General features: G+C 37.8%; 1 protein-coding gene across 1 annotated transcript in view; it reads right to left on the bottom strand.

Moving 5' to 3' along the window:
- Nucleotides 1–428: 428 nt before the first annotated feature.
- SGPL1 (sphingosine-1-phosphate lyase 1) overlaps nucleotides 429–13446 on the bottom strand; it is a 54850-nt gene continuing 41832 nt past the window's right edge. Inside the window, exons 10-14 of the mRNA XM_015821231.1 lie at nucleotides 11931–12080; nucleotides 10691–10929; nucleotides 7832–7978; nucleotides 3620–3740; nucleotides 429–2489 (exon numbers count right to left, since the gene is read on the bottom strand). Coding sequence (XP_015676717.1) covers nucleotides 2358–2489; nucleotides 3620–3740; nucleotides 7832–7978; nucleotides 10691–10929; nucleotides 11931–12080 — 789 coding nt within the window. The 3' untranslated portion in view covers nucleotides 429–2357. The remainder of the gene's footprint in view (nucleotides 2490–3619; nucleotides 3741–7831; nucleotides 7979–10690; nucleotides 10930–11930; nucleotides 12081–13446) is intronic.

Genomic DNA, 13446 nt, shown 5'->3' with positions numbered 1-13446 from the left:
CAAGTCATGGTTGTTTTTCTTCCTTAGGATAGCTTTACCCATCATGCATTGCAAAACCACACCGTTTAGCGTAGGCTAGTACAGCAGAAGATAAGAAATTAAAATCTCTCACATGTTCTGTCAGTGAACATTTTTTAAAGAAAGTTAAGTAGATTTTCATTTGTAAACATATCTGATAGCATGTGACAGGCTCATCCATTTGGTATGGTGGGCTTGAAAGAATTCAAGATGGCAGCTGTGTCTCTGCCATGCCCCCTTTTTACATTCATCATCCTTGTACAATAATGGATTTCATCATTATTTGAAATTACTCCAAAAGTTCTTGAGAGTTGTAAGTAAAGGGAACTAAAATTGCCACAATAAAAGAACTTTAATAAGTTATTTTATTGCCACCTTGATTTTTTTTTTTTTACTATCTCGGTGCCCCCTAGCTTGCAAGAAATTTCAGAAATGGAGGTCGTAATCATCTTGGTGGTGAATGAAACCTTGACCGATGAGGTTGGCTTTCCAATAAACTCTTAGACAGGAAAAAGCTACCTTCCAATTGTTTTAAACTTGGAGGTTGAGGAAGAAAATAACATTTATTTTAAACCCAAAAACATGTACAAGATGCATGAGAAAGTATACATGGGTTAAGTATTGAAACAAAGCAGTTTTGAACATGTATCAGTATTAAACTGAAATTAAGATCTTACAAAATTTAACGTTCTGTTCTAGAACATGAATGAAAACAGTTCATTAAATTACATATGTGCGAGGGATGCAATCGAGTTTTCCTTTCTTAATGTATTTGAAACCGTATCTGTTCAAACTAGTCAATACACATACATCAGGAAATTAACCATTAAGTTATTTTGTATTCACTCCATTCAAAACTGAAATAGAAAGATGACCAGGAAGAGATAAATGATTAATCCAAAGATTCACATAACATAGACCCTGAATTCATGAAGTTACAAAGGATTGTACAATAATAACTGAAAGGAATATGAATCTATACCACTAAATGACTTGATTCTATGTTTTTTTCTCGGTGAACTACTGCTGACAAAAAGTAAAGAGACCGTGACTGATCTAGCAAACTAATCTATATAGAAAGTTTAAGACTGAATGGAACTGTTCTCCATTCACCTCTGTAAAACTAGGCTGGTGAACCTAGCTTTACACCTCAAGCCTTAGAATAAGAAGTTAATGTGCCTGCCATTTGGCCCATGAATGGCCCACTGGAGCCACAGTTATTTCTAGAAGCAAACTAAACAATGGGAAAGAAATAATATCTCTAATCCATTAGAGGTCAAGCTTCTAGACCACAGGTATCCTTATCACAGTTGCAAAGTGCTATCTACAGGTGGACTGAGCTGAGATGTCATGAAACACTGAAGATGAGTATATGATACCTGAGGTTGAGGTTATTTTCAGTATAGTACCATAAAGGAGGTGATCATCTGTTGATTTGATCATCTGCTTGGCTTCTGAGTGGAGATGCTCTCAGCATTTAAGGCAAATCTATGTGTGCTCTCTTGAGAATGTGTCTGATAATTCAGTGCAACACTTGAAAAGGAGCTCTGGGTCCTACAAATAATTACATTCTGAGTCCATAAAGGCGCTTAACAAAATGGCAGAACTAGGAACTGGAACAGTTGAAGAAGCTGAACTTCTCAGTGATTCTGAAAAATACAATCTGCTTTCTCCTATTGTAGTAACACAGAAACCTTAGTACCTTCATGGATCCCCATGGCTCAAATACTTGGGGGGGGGGGAGGAAGAATTTCACAGTAAAAAAAATTTCTAGGGAAAGAGAAAAGCAGAAGGTACATGGAAAGAAGGAAGTGTCCCTTTTTTCCTCTGATCATTTCCTCTCATTCAGAGCAAATTCCCACAGAGTGAACTAAACATTCACCCTGACTTTATCCGATCATCTGTGAAGGATGTTTATGTGCAACCTTTTGTCAAATTCACCGCTCAGTGTGAACATCAACCAAGAGAACTGTATCCACTAAAGTAATTCAAAACACCTGAGCGTGAACAATGATGGAACAGACTTATATTGCCCTTAAGCCTGCTGTTTCTTGGACGACTAGAAGCAGCAGTGAGTCATCGTAAGAAATACAAATAATTATCACAGGTTAAAGAGAGAGAGAGAGACAGAGAGAGAGTATTCCTGAAGTTCCACAGATCTGAACAGCCAATCTAAGCTAGGGGTCGAACCTGTGTTTAATCTAAGAGGGAATGTTATGTCAACAGATCAAGCTGCCTTGTGAGCTGTATCTGCAGAAGAAACACTTCCAAGTGATATTACCTTTCCTTTGAATTGTTTAGTGTGTCATCATCCAACAGTTGAGATATATGACTACAAATCAGTTTGGAGAACCATTCATGTGCGTATCAGTCCAAGGATCTGTGCTGTAGAGGCTGTCCAAATAACCACCAGCAATTTCTGAAACTAGGTTTCTGTCAGGAATGACTTGTGCCATGCCATAGATTGCACTCTACAAATTGAAACAAAACAAAACACAATGATCAGCTAAGATTTATTCCATGCATTACCTCTGAAACGTGTTACTTGTATTTGCATTAATAATGCCGGAAGTAACTTACGATAAAATCCAGTGCTTATGAAATAAGCAATCACAAGCCCGCAAGCCATATAAAAATCAGGAGCAGATTAAAATGAAAGCCCATTTAAAAATTGGGGGGGGACTTTAAAATAGAGCAGATTATCTTAGTTATCAAATGCCTAGGTATAAAAGGTTGTGCAGTAAAGGCAGACCACCTACAGAAATTCTAAAGAAAGCTGAAACATAAAAACAGAACATGACAAGTAAAATCCTTATACACAGAATCTGAAAAAAGCCCTTCACTGAATTTCCATCCAGTACACACCAGGTGGTAGTACATCCAGAGAAGATCTCTTTGAAAGACCTCCACACTAACCTAAACTAATGCTAGAGAAGGAAGTTGCCCAACTAGTTTATTTTCAAATAATTTATTTCTTTAATCCAGGGGTGTCAAACTGCCGGCCCGCAGGCCGGATGCGTCATGCCGAAACCGTGCCCGCCCCAGCTCTGGCAATGGAGAAAAAGTTGCAATACGTCGCGACACATCACATGATGTTGCGAGTTTGACACCCCTGCTTTAATCAATTCCATGATTTGTGCCTGGAAGAGAAGGGCAGAGCAAGTAACTATGCTAAGCTAAGAAATATTATGCTTCCTAACTAGTCCTGGTCAACGGCCTAATACTCACTGGACATATTCAACAATAAGCCAAAGTAAATGCAGTGCAATTAATTAGTAAACTAATTAATTAAGATGGAATTAAGAAATGTATGAATTACAGTTTAACCTGACATCTCTTTGAGTGAACCTAATAGGCTCACCAGCCTCAACTAAATAAAAATACTTGGCCAATGGCTGAAATATAAGTATTACAGGATCTTGGGTGTAAACTTAGAAATGTCCCCAAACTTCCAATTTGGATTGTCAGGCTATAGTCCCAACCAGATTTAAGTTCTATTCTCTGATTTGCTTTCTACCAGCTGTTAAGCGCCACTGTCTTGTCTCTCTCTATGTTTCCATAACAGCAATCTTCAAAAAAAAAATGCAAAATTTGCTTTTACCAAGCCAGTGATCTTTTCCTTTGGATTCTTCATGATCTCAGAGACACACTCTTTGACATCCTCCACCATTTGTTCAGCCACCCCAGGTTCTGTTTGTAGCAGTGTTAAGCAAAAATGAATGCTTGGAAAGAGATGGAGAAAGATAAAGTGTTAACTTTTCTTCACAATCAGAACCTTTTGTTTCCTGATCATACTCTTATCTAGAACTGGAAAATTCATGAGAAATCATGTTAATTCAGTAGCTACATATCACATCCCTATTACAAATAGACTGACGGTGCTGGTTTCCTATTTTTTCAACATCTGATCACCCACTAAGTTATTGCTTACCATATTTCTTTCCTGTATTGTAATAAAGTCAGTACGTTTTGTAGAGAGTAATTTTTTCTGCATTTATTATGCAAATTACACAGAGGCCCTGTGTAGATTTTAAATAAAAACATCATTGGCCTATTATATGATTATACTATAATTTCAGCTTTCTGGAAAGCCTTTCTTTACTTCATATAATCTGAATGTCTTAGCCACAGTTGGGTACAAAGGAAATTTCATAATTTTCCAACAAATTTATAGGCAAAGTGGGAGGAGATACAATTTCTTGTCAACGATTTCTTAAGAATAAGTGGTAAACTCACAGCAGTGTTGTTAAAAAAGCACAATACCCGAATTCTTTGTATCTTTTGTTAAGTTTTCACTGAATTAGGGGAAGTCAGAGAGAAGCTGCAGACTGCTGGAGATGACTATACAATTGAACACAAGCCATTCATAAATATCTCTTGGCTATTCTCAACAGGTGTCATAATACACCATTCACAAGAACTTCTTAATAATAATATTCTCTCTTGAAATAATATCTAAAGCCAATTCTCTTTCAATACCTTTGAAAATGAACTGGCTTTGAAATTAAACTGAAATTAGTCTGCCACCGAGAGTTCAATATAAAGATAGTCCTCAACTTATGACAGGTTGCTTAAGACAGGGGTCCCCAACCTGCGGCCCACTAATGGGCCATAAGGGGTTTCCAACTGGGCCATGAAAACGGCCAACAAGCATGCGCACCCTTCCTTGTGCAGCAAGCACTCCATTTGCATGAGCGGCAGGTGCGCATGCACACCACTTGTGCAAATGGACCTGGCCCCCGAGTGTTTGCCGGTCACTCAAGTGAACCATCCCCTCCCACTCCCCCAGGTCCACGAAGCTAGAAACGTTGGGGAACTCTAGTTTAAGAGAACCTTCAAAGTTCAACAGGCCTACTTTTGAGCAACTTATGACCCAGATTTAAAGTTCCAATGTTCCAACAGTCATGTGCCCAAACTTCAGGCACTGAGCAAAATGGCTGCATTTATGGCTCTTTGTAGCATCTCGTGGTCATGTGACTGTGCTTTGCAACAGTTTTGCCAAAAATTGACACTTCTAGTTCTCAGAACTGTTCCATAGCAAACAATGAGTGCTTTTAATGACTGCAATGTTCATTTAATAAGTGCAATGTTTACTTAACGACCAGTGCTAAAAAGGTTGTAAAAATCAGGTTTACCTACAGCAGGTTCTATTATGGTTATAACTTGAGGACTACCTTTTTTGTTACCAATTTTTGAACTTCTACAAGTAGGGCTGCCGACATTTCAAACTGGATTTTGGAGGAAACCCCTAAAACCTACACTGCTATATTCATCTAACAGCGGCATTAAAGTTTTATATTATTTCATGCCTCTGTTTTGGATCATTCCAAAAATGTGTAAATGACATGATTAGGGGATCAATGACATCCTCCAAGACTAACACAGTCCTATTACCCCCCAAAGTCACACCACACTTTTGCACCATTTTGTGTCATCAAACACCAAATCTGCACAAAGTCTCATATTCTTCATAATTAAGAAGATGCAGACATTTCAAATTTAAGGTTCAAAAGAAACATCTCGGCTCCCATTTCCCCAACTATTATATTCTCCAAAACATCAGCTAGTTTTTTAACTATTTGGCAATTTAGCAAACATTCATTACTTATGTATTAGCAATTAAATAAAATTGGAGGAAAATGATGAAAAAGCCAAGTGGCTTTTCCAGTTCTTTCCTCCAGGGAGATTTTGAGTGCAAACTATGGTTTTGTTTTAGGTATGATTGGAGTTCATTTACTCCAATCAATCAGATAGTTGTTGAAGACAAAATGTGTTCAAGGTTGGCTTGTGTCTTGGTTTGCGTGGGGTGGTTGAGAAAATGTCATGTTTTCTTCTTTTTTGCTAATAACAGTAATCATGCTTAAAATAACCTTGCACAGATGAAATTATGACAGGTTAGAACTGCAAACTTAAAATAATTTAAAAAGTAATCTAATCTAATTTTGATGATGCAAAGAAAGACCTAGAATGTAAAGTATTAACTAACAGATTAGTAATTATTTTGGCTGAACTGAGGTATTTATATATACTTTCAAATAATTGAGAAGAGTACAAAAGCTATTTATGACAGGGCTTCTTCTAAAAAGTTATTTTCTAATCTTAACTTCCTAATTTTAGATCTTAAAAAATGGCCAGAACTAGGAATTTTCTTTGGAGAGGGGCAAAGGCTAATTTTTTAAGAGCTGCGAAAAATAAAATCTAAAAATATGAAGCAAATCTTTTGCCTGAGTGTGGAAATATATATATATATCCTTTTACCTCTTTGTAATTATCACTGCTCCCACAAGATAGAAAATGAGATTGTGATTTTATTCTTGAATCATGAAAGTCAAATTTAACAGAATAACAGAACAGAATAAGAGTTGGAAAGGACCTTTGGGGTCTTCTAGTCCAAACTCCTGCTCAAGCAGGAGATCCTATCATTTCTGACAAATGGTTGTCCAATCTCTTTTTAAAACCTCCAGTGATGGAGCATCCACAGCTTGTGAAGGAAAGCCATTCCACTGGTTTATTGTTCTCACTATCAGGAAATGTCTCCTTAGTTCTAGGTTACTTCTCTCCTTGATTAGTTTCCATCCATTGTTTTTTGTCTTGCCTTCTGATGTTTTGGAAAATAGGCTGACCCCTATACTGCTATCATGTTGCCCCTAGTCCTTCTTTTCAATAGAGTACACGTACCCAATTACTGCAACCATTCTTCATATCTTTTAGCCTCCAGCTGCCTAATCATCTTTGTTGCTCTTCTCTACACTATTCCAGAGTCTCAACATCTTTTTTATATTGTGGTGACAAAAACTGGATGAAGGATTCCAAGTGTGGTCTTACCAAAATTTTATAAAACTGTACTAACACTTCACACAATCTTGATTCTAACCCTCTGTTAATACAGCCTAGGATTGCATTGGCTTTTTTTGATGGCTGCAGCACATTGCTAGCTCATATTTAAGAGATTGTCCACTAGTAATCCAAGATCCCTCTCACAGTAACTACTACTGAGCCAGGTACCAACTATACTATTGCATTTGGTTTTTCCTGCCTAAATGTAGAACCTGATTTTTTTCATCATTGAATTTCATTTTGTTAGATAGGGCCCAGTGTTCAGGTTTGTTGAAATCTGGATCTTGAGTCTATCTTCTGGGGTGTTGGCTACTCCTGCCACCTTGGTGTTGTCTGCAAATTTTCTGAGTTCCCCTTCTATTCCCTCATTTGAAAGAAAATTTGAGAAATTGTATATTCTAGTGCTAATAAGATAGTATCAATCAACTTAGTTAGCAACTTACACAAATACTGAGTGAACATGTGGTGTGATCTTTGGATTTGTAGACCTGAAACCATACTTTTTAATAGAATTCACATTCCAGAAAAAAAGAAATTAGGCTACAACTGAATCCCAAATCCCAAAGAATGGAATCCCAAATTGTATATAAAACATCTCCAAATATCTTGGAATAAGCATAATCTCTTGAAAGTATATTAAAAAATACTTTTTATGGATATATATATTATAAAAAATTAAGACAGATTATGGCAGATTACGGCTCTTGAAGATATATATGTTTGACAGATGTGTATGAGCTCGAGATCAGAAGCAATTTATCACTGAATTCCAGCTACTGAAATGCAACAAAATATGGAAGTTTTATCTTGAACTCCTCCTTGTGGGTTTCCATAGACTTATGATTGGCCACTGGGGGACAAGTGGTCTAAATCCGCCATGAATCTGCTCAATCCAAGAGAGAATTTTAGGTGCTTGACCAGTGCTTCTGCCTTCCCCACCTGAAAGTGATGGAGAAAAAAAATACCAGAAACTCACCTTCGAGGGTACTGTAAAATATTAAGATTCCATCCTTTGGCTATTAACAGGGTTGACAATCGGTAAATGTCAAATGAATCAGACTTGAAAGCAAAGACAGAAACCTCTGGTTTGCCCATGATACTGATGTGCTCAATTTTCTGCAACCTTAAAGAGAAACATGTTAAAAATGTGTTCCATCTAGTCTATGGTCCTCTAGTTACATTTAATGCTGTAATTTATGTTGCTTAAAAGCCATTATCAAAAGTTGTAATTTTAGCCCGTGTCTCTTTTTAATCCAGGAATCAGTTATTCTAAACAGAGAGAATTGCGGGGTTGAGGATAAAGTGGTTGTTTTATTATTGTTGTTGTTGTTGTTGTTGTTGTTATTTTCTTTCTTTCTTTACACATGTGGGAAGTCAGCTCCCCAGAGAAGGAAATATTAAAAGGGCAGAAAAAATATATTTCCTCAAAAGTATTTTAAAAAGCAGAAACCAACCCTGCCACCAAGTCTCTGTCCCAAGCAGAAGCCAGCTCTATACAAATGCAAATGTAAACCATCAGAAAGGCCCCAGCTAGGAGATCAAGAAGACAAAGAGACCTAAAATCTGCATACCCCACCTGAGACAGGACATGATAGGATTAACTCACAAAGGCCAGAGAGGCACACCTAAACTCAGGTCAGAATACGTGACACAGGAAATATCCTCAAAGTTCATGCCACAGGAACAGGAAACTATTCCAAACAAAAGGCTAGAGAGGGTATAAAAACCTACTACCCTTCTTTTCTCTAGTCTTTCCTGCAAGAACCATCTGTCTGGCTCTTCAATAAACTGCAACCTTCTTTCTAAAGCAGTCGCCATGTTGCTTATTTGTCCCCTGTTTGGATGAACCAGGATGAAGACTTTTGTTTCCACACACAATATGTGCCTAAACCTGTGTTCTGGTATGTATCCACAGAACAGGGAAACAATACATTGTCCAAAGCAACATGAAATATTACTTTATAAAACAACTTGACTTTAAATGAGGAGTTTTCAACAAAAGAGATCACAATTAATTGCAGTGGCCACATCTGAGTGCAGAATGTGATCTCATAATTTAATCTGAGATCCAATTGTCTTCTCCAAGTCACGAATTCCCTTCTCTGGTTTTAAGCAGTTCAGAAGTTTTTCTTCCTTTTTTTTTACTTAACTTCCATGGCAAAAGTGCTTCTAAACCCATTTCGATTATATCAGAAAAAAGGGAATATGTGGATAATTGATCCAGATATGTTAAAAACCGCATAGAGGGAAAAAGAAATGGAACTCAGAGTACCCATCCCATAGCATAGCAGCAGGTTCCTAGCTACATCTTCTGAATATATACAAAGAAAGAACACCGAGAATCACAAAGCAGTATTTCTTAATCCTATCCAAATAAGCCTTGAGGAACAGGATGTTAATTGCAATTCAAAATGCTCAGAATCCCAAGAAACACAAGAGGTTATGCATTCTTTGTGTAAAACTCGACCTGAAAGTTGTTTATCCAAAAGATACCCAGCACGAACCTTCAGATGTTTCCTGAACTACAAACACCTAACATCCTTCCTTATTGGCTATGCTAACTGGGGCTGCTGCAATTTGGTAATTTTAATTACCAAATGTATCTGGAAGGCCACAGATCTCCGTGAAGTCTCTAAAAAATATGACCAGACAAAATCTCAATAGATATTTGCACTTTTCTGAAATAACAGTGACATCTAAAGATGAGGGCAATTTTATTTCCAACAGAAGATGAATCTCTGTAGAAAGTTTATTAAGGGGTTCATCAAATATTGCTTTATGTGACATTTGTAGTGATGCCAATCTAGGGTGATGGCAGTGACCCTTCCCTAAAAATGTTGGCTCTTATCTATTAAGATAGAGTTATCTGATTACACAACCGAAAGTGAATACCACAATATTAGTCTCACAGTGTGTGTAGTCCTGTCCAAGTAAAGGTAAAGGAGTCCCTGCGGATTTTACTCCTGTAGTCTTTGGTAATAATAGGGGGTGATGCTCATCTCTACGAGGCCATTGAGCTAGCACTGTTCAAAGATGTTTCTGCGGACTTGTGGTGGAAGTGATGTCACGGAACGCCAAAGCGGTAGCTATTTATATAATTGCATTTGCATGATTTCGAATTGCTAGGCTGGAGCGAGAATGGGAGCTCACCCCATCTTGTGGCACTTGGGTCTCAAACCTGGGCTGTCAGCTTTCCAAGCCGACAAGCCCAGCATCTTAACTGCTGAGCCACCATACTGGCCAGTCCTGTCCAAATGTACCATATAATCCCCTAGCAGACATCATTCATTAGTTGATATTTGATTAAAAAGAAATTCCACTTTTAATTAAAGTATTATTTCATGGAGCTTTGTTGAGAGATATTCCAAATCTCATCTTCCTTCTGAGTAAGAAAGATGTCTTGAAAAAAGAAGGAGGAAGCATGAAAGTCTTCCGAACTGCACATATCTAATTTCTATTATTTCAGTCAATACGGCCTCTTCTCTCTGCTATCCACCAACAGAGAGCCATGTAAAGAGTCATCTTTTTCCGTGGTCAAAAAAGGGCTGGTTTTTCAGCACTATTTCCTCTCCCCCCCCCCCAAAAATCCAGTAGCTTAATATTACTGTTTGCCTTGCATAATTTCTATCCATGCACATCATCTTAATATACTAATTGCTTTGTGTGACCCACCACTGCGTGAGAGTATCATATATGGATGATAACTAAGAACCCGCTCCTATTTAATGCTTGCAAAAGTACAAACTGTAGAATGCTGAAGAATGCTGAAATGGGCACCCAGAAAGAAGGAAGAGCAGCATAAAATATAGAGAATAAATGGAAATCATATACATACTCAGATACGATAAACCGTGTAGTTGAGATGATCTTCTTGGTGGCTTCCACATAACCTTGTTCCCCTAAGTACACCATGGTAGCCCAGCAAGCTGCAATAAGGCATCCAGGTCTGGAACCAGCAATAGTGGGCGAGGGGTAAATTCCTCCTTGCCAATCAGGAGCAATGAAGAATTGGTGATGCCGGTATTTCTTATCACTGTACAGTATCACAGAGGAGCCCTTTGGAGCATAGCCATACTGCAAAGAGTGGGACAATATTCAAGTTGCAAATAATCACCCACAAAAATCAACGTTAACAGATTCAAGACCCCTTTTACAGGAATTAGAAGATTTGCTAAGTTAATCATTCTCTATCGATTTACCAAATAGAGATGTGCTGTTACCACTGTTGGGGAAGTCTTGCCACTGCTTTTTTAATTAAGAGGTATTCAGAATTTTTCCAAATAATTCCTCTTTGGAAGAGTAAAGTCATGAAAACAAATGGTACTTTGTTCCAAAGGTGGAACAATCCTAGATACTCAATAGCAAACTAGTATTTGATGTTTCAACAGGAATCGTTCTCACTGATGTACTTTGGTTTAGGGTTCCAGTTTTATACAAACTGCAATGATATATTTATTCTCTGTTTTTTTTGTTGTGTATTTCATTTATTTTATTGTTTAAGCTGCCTGCAGTCGCCCAAAGGTGCTTTTTCCAAAAGGCAGCTGAACTTTCTTGGGTTTTTTTTTTGTTTGAAAACATTTCACTTCTCATCCAAGATGCTTCTTCAGTTCTAACTAAAAATTCTAACCGAAGAAGCTTCTTGAAGAGAAACAAAATATTATCAAAAGAAAAACAAACAAACAAGAAAGTCCAGTTGCCTTTGGAAAATGCACCTTTGGGACAACAATGGCCTGGATGATCGAGAATCTTCCATAGATATTCTCCCTAGAGTCACATACAAATGAGATGGGGGCCTATATAAATCAAATGAAGAAATGATTTTTAAAAATGATACTGCTTTGGAAACAATCTAGAGCAGGGGTAGTCAACCTTGGCTCTTTTATGACTCGTGGACTTCAACTCCCAGAATTCCTGAGCCAGCTGTGCTGGCTCAGGAATTCTGGGAATTGAAGTCCACGAGTCATAAAAGAGCCAAGGTTGACTACCCCTGATCTAGAGGAAATATGCCTGATCCAGCTTAGCGCAGTTTCAAAGCAACTCCCATCAGAAGCTCATACAAGTCTTCCTTGACACACCTTATGCGTATCTGCAGAAATGCTCGTGACTCCTTTCACTCGGAAATCAAAATGCTGCTGTAAAGGATACCCAGCCTTCTCCATGAAGACAATGAGAAAACCTCCCAGGCAGGCATCCACATGTAAGGGAACATCGTATTTCAGTGCAAGCTGCATCAAGACAGGAAAAGAACTTAGATCATTTTCTTCTTAGGTCGCAAAAGTGAAATACTAGTAGAGCTTGGAGACTGATAAACATATTCTTTACAAATAGTTCTTGGCTTTCGACCACAACTGAGCCCAAAATTTGTTGCTAAGCGAGACAATTAAGTGAGTTTTGCCCCATTTAACCCCTTTTCTTGCCACAGCTGTTAAAATAGTAACATGGCTGTTAAGTGAATCTGGCTTCCCCACTGACTTTGCTTGTCAGAAGGTCGCGAAAGATGATCACACAAGCCCGGGACACTGCAACCGTCATAAATACATGCCAGTTGCCAAACGTCTGAAATTTTGATCACATGACCACAATGTTCGTAAGTGTGAAAAACGGTCATCGCTCACTTTTTTCACTGCCATTCTAACTTGGAATGGTCACTAAATGAATGATAGTAAGTCAAAGGATTACCTGTATTTAGGAAAGTTCAGGTATTATCTAGAAAAACTGTTCAATGCCATCACCTTAAATTGTGAATTACCATGGCTCTGGCTTTTGGCAATGGCTAACAGCTCTTCCTGCTGGAAATTATTGAAGTGAAATATTTCTTCCTGTGAATAAAATCATTTACCAGCAGATCTACATTAACAGACCATTCCTGTAAATTTGAGGGGGGGAAAAAAACACTTCTCTCATACCTAATTTTTTCATGGTTATTTTCAGTGACAAAATCTGGATTATTGCTACTTCAACTGAATGTCCAGTATATGGAATACATTATAGTATAACTTTATTGATTAGCTGATTAACCATATTAACCATATGGAATACAGGATGCAATGTGAAGCTGATCTAGACCCTTGGCAGTAGTTACCATGATATCTTTGGAAAAATCTGTCCTGAACTAGCAAACATTTCAGATGGAATTTTGTACATGTGTGTAGTTATCACTAAGTTATGGTCTTTCTTCTAAAGTTCAGTCTGATTCCTGGATACATCTGGAATCCAAACTCAAATAATTGATGGGGTCCCTTTCATTAACAGATCATAAATCCAAATAAGGCAAAAATGGTTCACCAACATATACATCCTACATCCAAACCTTTTTAGAAGTAATACGTTCTCATATACAATTACAGTGATGCAAAGATAGCCAGAATTGGTATTTTATCTCTTCAAGATGGGTATCCATTCAGTGATTTAGATGCTGCCCTATAGCAGGGGGACATTTTTGGAAATGAACAGTAAAACCCCAAGCCATAGCAAAATTAACATGGCAGGGCACAACAGCCATGAAACAGTGATGCCAACTACCTGGCAAGAATACAGCCATTTCTTGAGCGACCGTCTGAAATTACAACAACACTGAAAAAAGTGAGTTAT

The sequence above is a fragment of the Protobothrops mucrosquamatus genome, unplaced genomic scaffold, assembly GCF_001527695.2.
Source record: "Protobothrops mucrosquamatus isolate PMUCROS unplaced genomic scaffold, P.Mucros_1.0 scaffold1282, whole genome shotgun sequence".
Lineage (NCBI taxonomy): Eukaryota > Metazoa > Chordata > Lepidosauria > Squamata > Viperidae > Protobothrops > Protobothrops mucrosquamatus.
The sequence above is the reverse complement of the archived record's forward strand: the minus strand, read 5'-3'. Positions and strand labels throughout refer to the sequence as shown.